This window comes from Aethalodelphis obliquidens, unplaced genomic scaffold, assembly GCF_003676395.1.
Source record: "Aethalodelphis obliquidens isolate GAN/ISIS:26980383/991018 unplaced genomic scaffold, ASM367639v1 scaffold1, whole genome shotgun sequence".
Taxonomy (NCBI): domain Eukaryota; kingdom Metazoa; phylum Chordata; class Mammalia; order Artiodactyla; family Delphinidae; genus Aethalodelphis; species Aethalodelphis obliquidens.
In genome coordinates this window covers 83,717,212-83,735,677 of record NW_020837945.1, presented here as the reverse complement: position 1 = coordinate 83,735,677, position 18,466 = coordinate 83,717,212, and the positions used below count along the sequence as shown (strand labels likewise).

At 41.9% G+C, this 18,466-nt stretch overlaps 1 protein-coding gene across 1 annotated transcript in view; it reads right to left on the bottom strand.

The window, feature by feature from the left end:
* Window positions 1-18,466, bottom strand: part of MCF2L2 (MCF.2 cell line derived transforming sequence-like 2) — a 217,629-nt gene that overhangs the window by 23,854 nt on the left and 175,309 nt on the right. Inside the window, exons 19-25 of the mRNA XM_027122468.1 lie at window positions 16,189-16,281; window positions 15,385-15,477; window positions 12,996-13,067; window positions 10,721-10,846; window positions 3,227-3,442; window positions 2,273-2,365; window positions 2,022-2,100 (exon numbers count right to left, since the gene is read on the bottom strand). Of these exons, the coding sequence (XP_026978269.1) occupies window positions 2,022-2,100; window positions 2,273-2,365; window positions 3,227-3,442; window positions 10,721-10,846; window positions 12,996-13,067; window positions 15,385-15,477; window positions 16,189-16,281 (772 nt within the window). The remainder of the gene's footprint in view (window positions 1-2,021; window positions 2,101-2,272; window positions 2,366-3,226; window positions 3,443-10,720; window positions 10,847-12,995; window positions 13,068-15,384; window positions 15,478-16,188; window positions 16,282-18,466) is intronic.

Sequence of the window (18,466 nt, the reverse complement as noted above, 5' to 3'; positions counted from 1 at the left end):
AATATACACTAGAAGGAATCAACAATAGATTAGATGATACAAAGGAGCAGATCAGCAAACTGGAAGACAGAATACTGGAAATCACCCAAGCTGACCAGAAAAAAGAAAAGGAATTGTAAAAAATGAGGATACTTTAAGAGACCTCTGGGACAGCATCAAGCATGTTAACATTTGCACTATAGGGGTTCCAGAAAGAGAAGAGAGGGAGAAAGAGGCAGATAACTTATTTGAAGATATAATAGCTGAAAACTTCCCTAGCCTGGGGAAGGAAACAGACATCAGGTCCAGGAAGCACAGCGAGTCCCAAACAAGGTAAACCCAAAGAGATCCACACTAAGTCATGTTGTAATTAAATTGGTAAAAAATAACAATAAAGAGAGAATCTTAAAAGCAGCAAGGGGAAAGAAACTAGTTACATAAAGTTGCAGGATATGAAAGTAATATACACAAATCTGTTGCATTTCTATACACTAACAATGACCTATCAGAAAGAGAAACCAAGAAAAAAAATCTAATTTACAATTGCATCAAAAAGTATAAAATATCTAGGAATAAATCTAACCAAGGAGAGAAGACTATAAGACATTGATGAAAGAAATTGAGGACAACACAAACAAATGGAAAATTATACCATGTTCATGGATTGGAAGAATCAATATTGTTAAAATGACCATGCTCCCCAAGACAATCTACAGATTCAATGCAATTCCTATCAAAATACCAATGGCATTTTTCACAGAAGTAGAAGAAATAATTCCAAATTTGTAGGGAAACAAAAGATCCTGAATAGCCAAAACAATCTTGAGAAAGAAGAACAAAGCTGGGAGTATCATGAGCCATGATTTCAAACTATACTATAAAGATACGGTAATCAAAACAATATGGTAGTGGCGCAAAAACCGACACATAGATCAATGGAATAGAATAGAGAGCCCAGAAATAAACCCACACTTATGTGGGCAATTAATCTATGACAAAGGAGGCGAGAAAGAATATACAATGCGGAAAAAACAGTGTCTCCAATAAATGGTGTTGGGAAAACTGGACAGCTACATACGAAGGCATCAAATTGGACTACTTTCTCATACCATATACAAAAGTAAACTCAAAATGAATTAAAGACTTAAATGTACGACCCGAAGCCATAAAACTCCTGAAAGAAAACATAGGCAGTATACTTTTTTTTTTTCCCTGTGCCGTGTGGCATGTGGGATCTCAGTTTCCCGACCAGGGATTGAACCCGTGCCCACTGCAGCGGAAGTGCAGAGTGGACTGGACCACCAGGGAAGTCCCAGGCAGTATACTTTTTGACATAAATTATAGCAATACTTTGTGTATAGAAATACTGAATTCCAGGTGTTGAGCACCTGGAACAAATATAGTTTTGTAGGTCAATTACCCTTTAATTAAAAAAAAAAAAAAGACAAGAGAATCTGGAAAGCAGCAAGAGAAAAGCAATTTGTCACATGCAAAGAATCTTTAATAAGATAAATAGCTTAATTCTTATCATAAACTATGGAGGCCACAAAACAGTTGGATGACAAAAGTGCTAAAAGGAAAAGACTGTCAGCAGAGAATTCTATATCTATGGCCAACTGATTTTCATCAAGCCTGTCTTGGTTCGGGCTGCTATAACAAAATACCATAGACTGGGTGGCTTAAAAATGACTGAAGTTTATTTCTCACAGTTCTGGAGGTTGGAAGTTTGAGAGGAGGGTGCCAGCATGGTTGACTTCTTGCGAGGACCCTCCTCTGGGCTGCAGATTGTTGACTTTTGATTGAGAAAATTGGATCTTGGCCATTGGGTATGTGGGAGTATGTGTAAAAGGGACATGCACACAACCACAAAAACCCACACACAATCTAAAGCATCCACAGGTGCTTCCAGGTACTATAAAAATGTGCCCACAGTTATTTTCTAGGCAAAGCATTTTCTTTAACAGTATCCCCAATCTCCATACCCACTACAAAGCTGGAATCAGTATAACTCTCCAGACTAAAGCCAGCAAGGGTAACCTTACCTTTAATATTGTTTTGTTGTTCCAGCAATAATTTACTTATTTCTGAAAACCAACAATCTCTGGTTTCTTTTGAAGCTGCCTGCAATTACAAATAAGAAAATACCATGAGTATCAGATCACCTGGTGCATTAATTGGACAGGACTTTTATTCTCTGGGTGACCTTTAGAATGTGACAGAAAACACTGGTTGAGTGATGGGAACACAATAGGGAAAGGGGAAAGGACACCCATGGGGAAGGCATGAATTTTACCTGTAGGATGTATTTCTCAAGTCCATTTTGGTTGGCAATTTCAAACTTTCTGTTGCTCCCCCTTCCAAGTTGGCGAATTGAAAGTGTCATTAACTATTGTAAAGAAAGAAAAAAATTTTCTATACCATCTTTTCTGATTTAAAAAAATTATCCCTGTCAGCCACTCTAATCTTTGCTACCCTTGATTGCTCTCTTCTTCCATCTTCCTTCCAAGTGTTTTGCTGTCTTCTGTTAACAGCCCCAAGGAGCATAAAACATAATCTGGTACAGTGTCATTTGTCTTGTCTGTTTCAGAGGACAAGACAGACTATATGTTTCCATATGCAGAGCTGTAGCCTTCAACTTTAAGCAAAAAGATTATCTCTCCTTTAATACCTGAGTATTTCACAAATCTCTACATAGTAGTAACTGAATTTGTATCCATTAAGAAACAAAAATAACAAAAAGTACTATGAATAAACTACCAATTTTAATCACAAGAGCACGTGTGTGTGTGCGTGTGATTGCTAGCTATGAAATATTTCTAATATGGGTAAGAGGCAATGTTTGGTGTGGACATGGGTTCCTACACCCCCAGGGTCAGGATGTTGCCTACACTTGCATGCAAAGATGCGTGGTTGAGAAGATGAAATCCAGCCCAGGCTCTAATCTCCAAGGCGTTCAATCCTCTGCCTGGAGGAAAGAGGGTACTTTTCAATTAGTTTGTCCAGACAGGCTGCCATTGGGTCCTTTTTCTCCACCCAGCACAAAGGCACCTCTGTGCCAGTGCTGGCCCTATCTAGTGGCTGATTACAAGCTCTGACTCTGGAATCAGGCCTGTGTGTGGATTCTCGCTCTGTTGTGTGGCATTTGGCAAGTTAACCTCACCTCAGTTTCCTTATCTGTAAAATACGGATAACAGCATTTCTCTCCATAGGGTTGTGCTGACTCCCAAGTGCAATAGGACCCCTTTACCTTCATAGACTTCTTAAAGCTGTAGTGAGGAGACAGGCCCTGGTCACTGGGCTCCATTCGTATCTTACAGAACACTATTCCCTGTTCAAATAGATAGATTTGCCTCTGACTGGGCTTAAATCGAATTAAATCCTTCATCTTATAACGCTCCTTGTGAACTGTCCAGACGTTGAAAGAGCCATGCATCAACAGCTTGCCCAGTTTTCTGATATCATCCTTTGGGAAACACAGACACACACAAAAAGAAGCTGTTAAATTACTTGACAGGAAAGAACTCTTAGGGGTCTGTTTTCAAATTACAAACCATGCTTATTTGAAGTTTACAGTCTTATAAGTGCCAGTCAGGCTAATCTGTCACTAATCAAAACTACAATTTTGTGAGCTTCACTGAGCATGGCATCATTCAGTTATATAAGGAAATGGTGCAGCTGTATAAGGTAATAAACACAAAGCATGTTAGCAATACTTTGAACTGAGGATATTTGTCCTCCAATATTTTTGTCTTGCAATTAATTTTAGCTAGCAGAATTCCATTTCTTCTTCTTTGTTTTTGATACAAGACACTACTTAAAAAGGCCCAGAAATTAATATTTTAATTATGTTCGGGACAGCCAGAATCTTTGCTGCATTATGGATCTGTGGTAACCCATGTATTCCATCTGTATCCTAACCTCTCCTTCAGGTATATGAGAACCTGAGAACATGAGGTTTGTTCTGAAAGGAGAAAGCTTAGTATGACCTAATCTTCATAACACTGTAATGGAAATGGTAATGACATTCAACTCTGCATTTTTCAGAGTGAGTGAACAGTGCAAAGACAATTCCAAATGACAAATCTTTTATTTCATCTTTTTGGCTCTAAGGCACACACTATGTCTCCTTCCACAATCATATGTCTGGTTCAAAGTCCAAATGAAGTGACCTGGCCTTCTCTGAGCTCTCTCTAAAAGTAGTGGAGTGTGATGAACTAGAAATGTGGTATTTTGTCTGGTATTTTTCAAAAATTATATCACTTAAAGTAGATAATCAAGACTTTATTTCTTTGAATCAAACACCAAAAGGAAAAATTATTTGAACAGGACCAGGACAGAGACATTTCCCTGAGTTATATCTAGCTGAGATAAAGCCCTACAATGTCTGATAATTATTACTAGACATATGTGCATTTTATAACTTATTTATATTGAACAAACTGTGAATACCTTTAAAAAAATGAATGACTTTATATCTGAAAGTCAAACAAAAACTTCAAGGGCAATAAACTCTAGTCATTTCTATGGTGCCTGTGTCATATTTTCAGAGCTATTTTTCTCTTTTTGCTTTGTAAAATTTACATGTGTTAAATGTAGTGAATAAAATCCTCAGTGAGGAATAAGAGCTCCAGTCACAAGGCCTTCTCTCCTAAAAGCACGATGCTTCCGCTGCTGCGTGCACAGGCTTAGCTTGACTGCACCCCAAGACAGATGGGCGATGGGTCCATGAGGACCAGTGAGGAGTTTTTCACTCTATCCACATCCTTCCTGCACCCACTCAAATGGAAACACCCCAGCCCTCAGTGATTGCTTTCTCCTTTACACCCATTCAATTTGTACAATTCAGACCTATAGAGTACAGGAAATATGTTTAGTCAAGGCAGCTGGCAAAAGTTGATGTTTAACATTTGCCACAGGAATGATTGTAATCAGTTTCTATTTAAAAATGTATTTATATTTCACCCCATTTCAAAAATTAGATACATCTTATAAAAATATATACATTATAGGCAGACAGAAAATAACCAAGGAAATTAGGCTGAAGAAAAAAAATAGAGATTACAACAGTAAGATGAAGAGGATGTACATAAAACCCATACAACATAAAGCATGTAAACTTGCTGCAGACTAGACTTCGACCTTCTGGCAGGCAGTACAGAGGGAAATCTGGTGAGTTATATGATTCATAATGTCCGAAGACATACCCAAACCAGTTGTTAAGGGAAAGCATGGCCATTTGTTAATAAGACGTGAGAGAAATTTCTCCCATGGGTCTTCATAAAGGGTCACTGTGTCAAATACTGAGCCCACCTTCAACCGCATCCCAGAATGGATTTTAGGTAAAGCTGTTTCTAATAACACATCTGGGGAATGTGGAGGCATCATTTCATAGTACAGCTTTTAAAAGCAATTCTGAAAGAGGCCAGAAGGATGGGGGAGTGGGAGAACAAGCCCAGGTGTACACTCTGATGACCTGCAGAGGGCTGGGAGATGTGAGTTAAGGTGTCTGCCAAGGCCGTGGGCTGTAGAGGCGGAAGAGGCCACCCTAGGCAGCGACGTTTTTGTCCTTTACAGCCTCTGCACTTCTCATCCCTTCCACAGCCACAGCTGTTTGAACCTGAGTAAGCAATTGGCCAAAGGATGTGAATCCAGAGACGGGCCAGCCCCTGACTACAGAGGCCCGGTGTAAAAAAGATGTGCCAGATGGCCAATCTGATCCCTGTCTGAACTGAGGAGAACTAAGGAGGAAGCAGTAAGCAGCAAGAGTTGTAGCTGTGAGATGCTTTATGAGAGGGCTGGAGGTGGAATAAATGATAAGGAAGCAGAGCAATAAAGAAGGTAAGTCATCAGAAACTATGAGGAAGAGGAAAAGACACCAATGGAGGGAAAGAACCAGTCAGCGGCCGGTGAGGGGAGAGGACATACCTGGCACGTATAGGCAGAGCACACAGGTGAGAACCCCAGCTCCCTCCCAGGCCAAAGTCCTAGAGTTGCTGTGGATCCTGGAATTGTTTAGCTCTCACACCTATGAGTCCTGTCCTGTCATTGTTCTGACTCTTCCTGAGGCCATATGGTTGCCTTTTCCAGTAAGCCTGTCATCATTGAAGGTCACTAGAGGGAATCACTGGGTCTTTTGAGATGAGTTGGAAGAGATGGGCTACCTATCATCCAGGACATCTTGCATAAACTTTCTCAGGACCACGCTCGTGATGGGATCAGACATCTCAATGCTTGAGACCCATCCTGCGGTGGCCGAGGGCACATGCCCTGTATAGCAGTGATGAAGGACAGGTGTACCTACGTTACTGTCATCCAGGACACATGCCTGTGTGGAGGCTACTCTGCCTCCAAAGGGAAGACGGTAGGGGGATTGCTCTGAACAGGACCAAGGATGACCCTTGGCCACCTTTTCAACCATATATATCCTTTCTTTCCAGTCAGACAGGAGTTGGTCCCAAGGCCAGAGACTACATGTACAACCTCTTGCAGATACTTGTGCCCTAAAGTATGGAATCATTTATTGGCATTTAGTGAGTGCCTGAGGGGACACAAAGCTAAATGCTCAGCACTGTGAGGAAGCTAATTCAGTGATGACCTTGAACTGGCTTGAATAGTATTTCCCAAAAAACTCATGTCCACCCAGGATCTCAGAATGTGACCTTATTTGGAAATAGGCTCTTTGCAGAGGTAATTAATTAAAATGAGGTCATACTGGATAAGGGTGGGCCCTAATCCAATGACTGGTGTCCTTATAAGAAAACAAAGACACACACATAGAGAAGACAGTTAGGACGATAGGCAGAAATTGTAGTGATGCAGCTAGAAGCCAAGGAAGCCAGGAAACAAGCAAGGAAGGATTCTTCTCTAGAGCCTTAGAGGAACGGGCCTGCCGACAACCTTGATTTTGGACCTCTTGCCTCCAGAACTGTGAGAGAATACATTTTCGTGTTTTTTAGCCACCTAATTTGTGGTGCTTTGTTATCACAGCTCTAGGAAATGAATGTAGCCTCAACCAGTTTTTCCACTAGTGACGTACTAGTGTGGCCATCACTTTGGTGTGTTGATGAATCTGATGGGTGTGAGCTCATAGATACAACATAGGGGCTGCCCCAAACAAATCAGAAAATGAAATGTCAGATGGTCTCCCTGATATGGGGAATGATGGCAAAATAATCTAGTAAATGCTACCATTTTCATGTGTGGACATTTTGTAGGTAAGAGCTCTGAGGTAAGAATTTCAAATGTGACTACATCGACCAAATGAAGAATCTGACTGAGAGAGTGACCGTAGGAAAACTAGCCTCCAGAAGGAGACTTCTTTTGGGTGCCCAGGTTTTCACTCCTGGCCATGACAGCTAAAGGGACAGAGCTATATACTTCTTGTACAAAGAGGCAGGAAACATCTGGATAAGTGAATTAGCACAAAGCCTGGTCCAGAAATGAAAAGTAGAAGCTGTGGGACCGAGGGGCCTGTGATTACAACTGGCAGAAGCAAAGGGGTTCCTTCCTTTCCAGCCTAAGTACGCAAATAAGTCAGCACTGGGGCCCTTTGTTCAGCATCTACCAGGTGCCAGGCATGGTGCTAGGTGCCCTATGATTCAATCCTCATTTATGCCTCACAATCACCCTTTAACATGGGTGCTGTGAAGGTGGGATGACGTACAAGGCAATTCCACTGAGTCATCAAGATTATTTACTCAGCCTTATCTCTGCAGCCAACACTATGGTAAGGAAAGTGGGAACTAAAATAGAAAATAAAATACCTGGCCCTAGCCCACAATAAATTTGCCATAAAAATAATTCCTTTATCGAATAACATAAATTTGTTTCAGAAAATAAAATATTTCATTCAACCTTTACTATTCAACCTTGGAACATGTTCCTGGCAAGTGAGGATTTAAAAGAACTCTAAATGCATCTATATTTTATGCACTAAATTGAATAGGGGGGGAACTTTTTTTTTTTTTTTGCTGTACGCGGGCCTCTCACTGTTGTGGCCTCTCCCGTTGTGGAGCATAGGCTCTGGACGCGCAGGCTCAGCGGCCATGGCTCACGGGCCCAGCCGCTCCGCGGCATGTGGGGTCCTCCCGGACCAGGGCACGAACCCGAGTCCCCTGCATCGGCAGGCGGACTCTCAACCACTGCGCCACCAGGGAAGCCCCAGGGGGGGAACTTTTTTTTTTGTAAAGAGAGGGAAATAAATTACATTTCAGTGTTCCACAAAACAAATTTTCTTAAAAAATTTTTTCTTAAATCTTTTGTGATTAAATTAAACCAAGAACTAACTGAGTATACACAACAGGGAGAAAATGTAAATATCAGAAGGGCATTTTTTCTAGTTGTTTTAATTATGAATTCATCCCACCAAGTTCAATTTCTTTTCTTCACAAAACCAGGTTAATATTGGATGTTAATAGAGAAACTAAGAAGTTAAGTTCTGGATTCATCGCTACCTACAGCATGTGATGGGAAACACCTTGTGATAAAGTTCTACAAAGCTGATGCAAAGAATCTCAGAATCATTAGATCTGAGTTAACAGTAGTTGAGTTGTTAGTAAACTCTAAACAGAATCAGATGAAGAATGTGTTGAGAGGTTGGCACCCTGGATAGGGAGTAAAGAGATCCAAGAAGTAGTCCTCGCTGATGACCACGTGATTGGGGTGAGTCAACTCTTCTTTCCATGGACCTGTTCCTGAATCAGAAAGTTGAAAAGTCCAATGCCTGCTCTTCCATAATTCAGTAGGATTATACAAAGCTGTCAGGATACATTACTTAATGTACTAGATGTAAAGCAAGTTAAGGTCTTAGTGAAAAAGAAACCATGGACTGTATTTCAAAGGTGCAATTCTGAGGACACATGGGGGAGAAAAGTTCTTTGCCTTGGTGTTAAAAAATCTCTACAATTCTATAAACTCATTCATCTTATTTGCATGCAAACCAGCTTGGAATGAAATCAGAGTAGATTGCTATTTACTCACATTTTAATATTCTTTTCTCATAACTTCCCCTTCCTATGTTACTTACACTCAGAATAATAGCTGGGAGTTTCCTGCCCTAAGTACAGGTTCCAGGACACTCTTTTGATTCAGAGAAAGGGACATCTGATAGGGGTAGCTGACATGTGTTCAAAGATGAAAAGAAGAACAGAAAGATATTCCAAATGATTAAACAAATTGCTCTCTTGACTTTTCTTAGCCAAAGAAGGAAACAGTTATCATCAAGAAAACTATCCCCTCTGCCACACACCCCATGGTTCATGAATACCCTCTTGAATCTTGCATCAGTAGTAAGCAGAGAGCATTCTGGAGTCCCAGGGGACAGTAATAGCATCGCTGCCCAGATCTCAGCAAACCCAGTGGGGCTGTTTCTGAGATGCTGCCCAGAGGAAAACCAGGAGGGAGGGAAATCAAAAATCACAGGGTTTTTTGCCCCTAATTAATTTGTGTGGTTTGATTTCTGACAAGGAAAGAAAAGAAAGGTCATTTCATCTACTAACACCTCAATAAACAGTATGTTAAGTCCAGGTAAAAATGAAAAGGTAAAAAAGAGAAGGAAAGTATCTGTGTGACATGTATCAACAATGCTCTGAATGCTTGATTCCTGTGTGGGAGGCAGAAGAATGGCCTCCCAAAGATGTCCATGCCCTAATCCCTGGAGCCTGAGACTAGGTCAGGTAACGTGACAAATGAATTAAGGTTGCAGCTGACTTTGAGATGTGGAGATTATCATCGATTAACTGGTTGGGTCCAATGTAATCACAAGAGTCCTTAAAGGTGGAAGAGAAAGAAGGGAAGGTCTGAGTGATGTGATGCGAGAAGAACTCAACCTCCGCTGCTGGCATTGAAGAGGGAGGAAGATGCCATGAGCAGAGGAAGTGAGTGGGTGGCCTTTGTAAACTGGAAAAGGCAGTGAAAGAGATTTTCTCCTAAAGCCTCCAGAAAGGAAGGCAGACACCTTGATTTTAGCCTAGTGAGACTATGTTGTACTCCTGATCCATGGAACTGTAAGACAATAAATTTGCACTATTTGAACACACCAAGTTTGGGGTAATTTGTTATGACAATGACAGAAAATACCCCTGAGTCAAAATCTAGAGTAGCTCACAGTGAAAACCAGCTGAATATTAATTATGTCCCAGTCCCAGGGTGATCATACAGTTATAGAGGATAGTTTGCCTGGAATGCCTGGGTCTGGCCTACTTGGGATTAACTCTAATGCCAGAGTTGAGATGGCTCAACCCCCCAGCACTCTCTCTTTGGGTATTTTTCTTTAAGCACTTGGATTAAGGGATATACAAGGCCTCTTCTGGGATCTGTGTTGTAAAATGGGGTTGGGTGTTCACTTAGGACCCATTTTCAAAGTAATTTTCACAGAGAAAATATAACTCAAGAGGGAAAATCTTTTAATATTTTAATGGTGCCACGAGTGAGAAAATAAATTACTCCCTCAGCACTTTCCCCTGCCCAATATGTTCTGGTCCCTGAGTTCTTGCTTTTTCCAGAGTATGGGTCAGTTTCCACATTCAGGATCCCAAGGACCACAACCCAAGATTCCTAAAAATGCTGAGGTGCTGCTTGGAATCTCGTAGCACAGGTTTGCTGACCGATTTAGGTAGCTTTCCTCCAGAGTCAAATTCCTTTCCCACAGATCAGTTCTCTAACTTTGCCACAGTATCTGCTACCTTTGTAATACTGTGCCTGCCTTTTGTGGAAATGTCCCAGCACTTGCTATGGAACATACCGGACATCCGGTGACTGCTGCCAGGTCCACAGCCAACTCACAGGACTTGATCAAATCCTCCATCATGGCCAAAGCTTGTTGTAGGTCGTCTGAGAAGGCTGAATCCTTGGTCCTCTCTGGCCCATTCTGTGGAAACCAAATGCCTTGTTGGAAATCAAAAGGTAAACCATCTACCAAGGGAAGAAGGGAAACAGGACAGAGATAAGGAGCTACGGATCCAGCCAGCATGAAGTTACTGAGAAGGTAGGTACATCAACCTGTTTCCCTGCTCCCAAAGAATTGTAGCTAAGGATATTTGCTGGTTTAAGTACAATATATGATACACACACACACACACACACACAAGCAAAATCATTACACTTTCTGCACATTGTACTAATGAAGAATGAAGTTCATAAAATCATGGACATTATATTCTGGCTATATAAGAAACATCCTGAGCTTTTGTAAAGCATGAAAACCCCAGCCCTTTTAAATAGGGTGCTCTCCCTTTTACTCCCCTACCCCCAGGGCCTACTGAAAAGTATAATCCGAGTATCATATTCCTGTATTTAATGTGACAGTCTTATTCCTATGGGTAAAATTATACTTAAAACCCTCCCAGAGGAGGATATTTGTAAACTTTAGAGGCAAAGAATGGGCTGCTATGCAGAGGTTTACTAATGATTTATGTGTAAACATCATAACGGTGGCATTTGCCACACTGAATCTCCCCGAGCTCTGCCCTTTCTCTCTCCTCTCCTCCCCCTGCCCTTCCCATATTCTATCACCATTAAATATGCCAAAGAGGTAAGCCAACGTGATCTGCACCTCCCAAACAGCATAAAGACCCAGAATTAAGGGAAAAGCTAATTTAAGACACCGACGTTCCAATTATTACTATTGTGACACTTAGGACATGGTAGGGATGGTTTCAGCTTCAAAGTCTTTCGCTTGGGGTTTCCGTATTTTATTCACCTGCTACCTACATAGCGTATTTATCTGTTATCTGCTAAATACAAACAAAAAGATTTTGGCTTCGTCCATTTTTTTTTTTTTTTTAACACATCAACTTCTACAACAAAGAACAGAGAGCTCTTTGCTGCTCCGCATATAGCCCCACCTCTTCTTATCCTCTACTGTATGATGTAAGCAAAGGGTTGTGTATTTTCTTAATCTCTACTTAAACTATAAAGATTAGCATGTTTGGATAAGAGATATGAGTGACAGGGCTGATGAATGGAGCAGAGCATGCTGCCTCCACTGAACAATTTTCCATGGATTCTTACCTTCTTACTTATGGTAAATGTGTTCCAGGTCCTGGTGGAAGACAACACACTCTCACCCGAGTTTATTGTAACATCATTAACAAAGGATTAAAAGTTCTTACACCAGGCATCTTCCTTTTTCCTAAATACTTGAAACTCAATGTGCTTTTAGAGACTCCACGGCTACCTATTCCCTCTCCTTCCCACTAACCCTCCTCCCACAAACATGGCAAGTGGCTAGTTTTACATTGTGTGATATAGGACTCTTACAAACATTATTAAACCTCTCTAACTCAGGGTAAATTCTTACAAACATTATTAAACTCCTCTAAACCAGGCTAGCTGCATTTGCTCCAGGCTATAAAATTACTACCTGTGCCCTGAGCTTCCTTTAATCTTAAGGCATCCCCACAGCACCATGTGAGCAGAGAGGACATGCAAATGACCGCCCCTTGAGACACATGCCTCATGTTATTCTTGTTAAAACCAGAATTTTATAATAGAAAAATTGAAAAAACCCACTTCCAAGCCAAAAATTTCTTCCCAATCTGGTGTGGCCATCACTTCTTCCAAGTTTCTTCTTGGCTGTCTTAGAATTCACACACATATACACACACATTTGGAAGGGAACAGGGCATAATGTATATAGATTTACTAAGGCGTACAAAGAAGTAAATATAAATCATTCATAATCCTACCATGCAGGAAAACCACCGAAGGGATTTTATTATACTTACTTCCAGTCTTTTATGTATGCATTTTATACCTTCGCCTACTTTTGTATTCCAGTAAAACATTTTTATGTGGAAGGAAGAAGATATATTACCACTTATCCTATTACGAATCCCCACTTTGAAATTGTCTTTATTTTTTTGTTTTTTCCTGACTATGAATTATAGGATGCATATTATTTTAGAAAATTTACACAATAAAGATCATAAACAAAACGAAGTCGCTCTTAAGTCCTTCCATGTATAGGCAAACACCATTAGCAGTTAGTACACAGAACGATATTTAATATCCAGTACCTTAGCCAAACCTCCTTCTAGATCACCTGGGTCCATCTCCAAATCCTCAGGTGACTCAAAATCCAGCAGACCCTGCATTAACCCAAAAGCTTTATTGAAAATCAAAAAGTAGAAGGCCAACTTAATCTGTTGCGCAAACAATCTCCAGCCAATGCTAAAATGAGGATGTATATAAATTTGTCTGTTTGTCACAAGTAAGAGGGAAAGAGTAAATGGTACATTCAGCGCAGTGTTCTTTCCACAAACATAGAACCCCATTGGACACACTATTTTGTAGCCTGCTTTTTCTCAACAACGTATCATGAACATTTTCCCATGACATTATATATTTTTTAAACATGTTTTAAAATTGTGGCAGAGTATTGCATCCTATAGCTAAATCATGATTGATTAATCCCCCCTACTGTTAAACATTTAGGTTCAATAATTTTTTACTAAAATAATAATAATCTTTATACACTTTTCTTAAGGATAAATTCCTACAAGTAGAATTGTTAATGTTAAGAGTTGTGATGCATGTTTCCAAGTTCTTTAGAGAAGGACTATGTTCCCACCAGCCTTAAATGAAAGCTTTTTTCACCAGCCCCTAGCCTACATGGAGTATTACCATTTAACGCTGTACCAAAACATGCTCACAGATGCCGCTCTTGGAGGGAAGCAGAGGCTCCTCAGCCTCACTCCCAGGCTGGTGTGACGGCTCCATGTATAAAACAACAGCCGCACGTTACGTTGAGGAAGCTTCCTGGGGGTCAGCCCTGAGTGAGCTCTCTACTGCGTCACTCACTGGCTCCTCACAGCAACCTGTGCAGGAGGTTCTGGTGTCCTCACTTAACAGGCGAGAAAACCAAGGCCTGACAGGTGCAGGCATCCCACACTGGCAGTGGCAGAGCCGGTGCAGGCAAGGCTGGGCCTGCTGATGCAAAGCTGAGAGGGTAACTTGTTCTGAGGGCAAAACATTGGCAATAAGCTTAACTGCCCTGAGCCTCAGTTTCTTCACACTTCAGAGCCTTTTGGCACATCTGATGGTGGGGATTAAATAAGAAATACAGGTGGGTGTGAATTTTGTTTTATCTAAAACTAAATGACTTCCTCTTGGCCTCTGATGATGGGTTTAAAATTAAAGGAGCATCTGGTTTTGGTGTGGGGATGATCCAGGATTATGTTGTGACTGATGTATATTAGTTACTTGTACATTTTTTTTTTGGATCTTTGCAAGGGGAAAACTACAAGTAACGAGTTTTATATATTTAATTTAAATCTGTTACAGGTTTTCATGTTCAGGATAAACAATTTTTCAACCTTGGGCGAAAATACCTGCAACGGTTTAAGGTGACTGTGTTTTACCTTAGGACAACTGTTGCATGCCAATTTGTGTACGTGTGTGTGAAAACACTTCAAAGTTGAGTTAAAAGATGTAAATTTAAAGTTGGTTGTGTATCTAATCTGCCCCAGGTTCAGTAAGTAAACAATTCTTTTTTAAAACAAAAACAAACAAACAAAAAGAAATACATGTGGGAAGATACCCAGTAAACAGCAGGGGCTTGTTTTTAAATTAAGTGAGAGTAGCCAACTGGGCAACAGCTGCTTATAAAGGTTAACTCAAAACAGACCTTGGAGGAGTGACCCAAACCTTTCCCTGAGCTCACACCTGGGGAAGCAGCTTTGACAGAGCTCCTGTCCTGTGTGTGTGTGGGCGGGGTGGGGGGGTGGGGGGAGTGGGGGTGGGGGGGGGGGCACACGCGGGTGGGTGGTGGCGCAGTCTGGGAGTGCTCTCCTGCAGGTGTGCTGGTGTCAGAGCAAAGAAAGAAAGAACCACCTAGGGATTCAGCAAAACAACATTCTGTTATGCTGCTCTTGAGAAAAATCCTCAGTCTAAGGGCAGAGGTAGATGTCGCAAAAGAATCCAGTTTTGTCTTCTCCCCTCCATTGTTTAAATGCACGTAAAATAGTAGCTTTAGGGAAAACCACAGCTCTTTCCTGAAGCTCCTTGCCCCAGCTGTAAAATGGAGCAGATGATATCTTACCTGTAGATATGTTACCGAGAATAGAGGTCTGGCTGCCTCCCCACCCTCTCAGCTGCCAGCAGTGTGGTGGCCTCCCTCTTCCCCACTTTCCTCCCAAGGACCTCTGCTCCCCCAAGCTGGGCTCTCCTTAGAGATCCAAGTTCTGGCCGCATGATGGACTAGCCAGGCTCCCGGGACCCTATGATTCTTTGGTTTTATTCCTCATTGAGGAGGCTGATTTAGACCTGGGGACAGAAAAAGCCTGAAATCTAGACATAGTTTCACCTTTGGAAGTCGAAGTCACAATTCTACGTGTCTAAGGAAAAGAGCACCATAGCGCCCACATCTGTTCTCCAAGCACAGGAAGCACTGTCTCATCGACTTACCTTCAACAACATCTGGTACTTCGTAAGCCTCTGGCTTGGTCCTCTCAGATACTTAAAAAGAGGGAGACTGTGACCCAGTTGACGCTGGCATACCTTGAAAAGCCAAACAGAAACAACATAAAACAAAACAACACACACACACAGAACAGAAGCGGCAGCATTTAAATACAAGAAGTGAAATGAGCTCTTCATGGAGAGAAGGGGCAGCTGTGTCGACCAGTTTCATAATGTTATTGGCTGTTCAGTCCCTCAGGAACAGTGTGTAAAATGAGAGTAATGGGAAAGGGGATGGGCTTGGCTAGTATTTTTATAGGCAAGTGGGAATGCCGGAACATTTATTTCTTTAAGAAAGTAAGTCCATTAGGAGGGAGACAATGGGGCAGGCTTCTGAAAAGGTTGTCTTAGAATTGGGGTTTGGGGGTGGTGGAGTCTAGTCAAGGGTACATGATGGGCTTATTGGTATCATTCCAGGGAACCCCAAAGTGTGACTTAATTCCACTTTTAAAACCCATCCTAGAAGAGGACCCTGGTTTTCTCACCAGGCTACAGCTGCTCATTACAGAGCTGTCCCATGGAGACTCAGGGCAGCATTGAAACTTCCAGTGTATAATTTCAAAAAAGGAGAGACTTTTAATAAACATAAATCCCAATTAATAAACATAAATCCCAATTAATAAACATAAATTCCAATTAATGCCAAGTTCCTCTTCCTAGTTCATACTTCCAATTTCTTTACAAATTGGATGTACATAAACAGCGTCCAGGGAAAACAGTTTGTGGGAGACCTTAGAAATGCAATGTTACCCCAAAGTAGGTGCAGTCTTGACATTCTTGCCAGATTGCCCTGGCTCGGGGCAGATTCTTATGATATTTAAAATATATTTGAAGGTCTTCTTTCTGGGTGAGAAAAAGTTAGAACAAATTAACCAGGTAGCATTTTTCAGTAAGAGGACAGGATAATACAGTTTATTCATTCATTCAACAGGCCTGAGTATTTTCAATGTGTAAGGAACTGGGGATGCACAATAAATAACCTTCTGTTGGGGTGAGTGTGTGATGGGGAGATGAACACAGGGTTATAAACAACGCAGATGTGAATGGAGTGCTGTGAGAGCAGCTACAGGACTCTGGTAAATAAGTAAGTAAATTCATGAACAGGAGTTGAGTTTTTACTTTATCCTTTCCCCTCTGCTCGTTATCTGGGACACCAATATCTCCCCCAGATAGTTCTGTACTGAGTAATAAAAAGGACAAAAAGTGCTCGTAGCTGATGGCCTCTCCTTTCTCTCTCCCCACTCACTCCTTTTTACAGTTATCATGATGCCACCCCTACAAATAAACCTAAGAAACAACCAAAGGTTAGAAACATCCCAGAAGGAAAATGTGGCAGTCTGGACACAAACCGAAATGGTCTGGGCAACCCGTCTCAGACATCACCTTCAACCCGCAGCACAAGACTCCGAGACTGGAAAAGCTACATGACTATCTCAGTGCTAGAGATCAAGAGGGATTCCAAGTGCTGTGTGACCTATATTCTCATTGCATCAAAGACTGTGTGAGGTGGGAACACATCTGCCAATATCCCAGATAGAAAAGATACCCCCAGCCTGTGGAGTCAGCTTGCCAGCTTCATCCATTCCATCAGGAGAACCTGGTCTGTCCACTCAGCTGTGCTTGCCACAGAGCCCGGGCTGCTCTGGCAGAGATGACCACGTGGCCACTTCTTTGTGGATTTCTGTGTCCCTGTCCTCTTGCTGAGGCCACTCTTGATGTCCTTCATCTGGACATGGGTTATTTTTTCCCTTACAGCTTTCACTATGTCTATTCTATTTCTAAACACCCTGCTGTAGTGAATGATTTCCATTTCTGTAGCTCTTCCTCTCTCCCGATGGATTGGAAGTGGTCATTTCACTTCACTGCAAGGACTACAGCAACTCTGTCCTTTGCTATTCTCTCCAAGAAAAATCACACACACACACACACACACACACACACACACACACACACACACGTTTAAGAAGGCAGACAGCCCTTGAGAAATGTTGTTCAGATTGGTTAAGAAACTAGAATAATTCAGAACTTAACAATAATAACTTCCTTATTCATTCACTCCAGAACTATCCGTTGAGTGCCTTTGATGTGCCAGGCACTGTGCTAAGTACATTTGTTAAACTCAATGGCTCCCAGAGTGTAGTAGCCTAGACTTGAGGAATACTCCTGCTACACTGAAGGCCAGGCTTATAAAACACTACAAACTGATTAAGGCATTTCACCCACATTTGGTTTGTCAGAGCACAAAGACATTGGCCTTTTGCTCCTAAAAGGATTCAAGGTTTCATTGCTTTCAACACTCAACACCAGAAGATTCTCAGAAGCTGGAGGAGACTGGAGATCCAGACTTCCACCCAGGAAAACATCGCCAACAGTCGGCCACCTTTCCCTAAATCCTCCCAGTAACAGAAAGGGACCTGGTTCTCTTGGTGGTTGCTGAGCTGATACCTGTGTTCCTGAAACCTTCACCCTTTGGTCCTGTGTCTGCACTTTGAGCATCACAGAACATTATATGCCTTCCAGTACTGAAACACAACTACTGACCTAAATTTGCTCTTCAGTCCAAAATTCCTTAGAGAAAGCATGTGCACTAACCAGCAGCATACGAAAGTACCTGATTCTCCTTACCTCCCTATAGAATAAATCAGGAGGCTAAAAAAATTGCTACCCCCTGTAAGGCCAACTGGCCCGAGGCAGGGGAACACAATCAGATTCACAGGTTTCATCAGACCGAAATTCTCCAGACCACCCAGTTCCAGAAACTACCCTGGAGACATTCCGGACCACCCAGTTCCAGAAACTGCCCTGGAGACATTCCGGACCACCCAGTTCCAGGAACTGACCTGGGGACTTTGCACCCGGCCCAGCCTTCCGGCCTTTCGAGGGGTGGGACTAACGGTCCCCTAGGATACCCGAAAAGACCACCAAATAAGGAATACCCTGCGACCTCCCAGATTCACCACACCCCTTTCCCTTCTTCCCCTATAAAATCTTGCCCAACCCTCGCCCGGGTGCGACTTCTCTGGCCCCT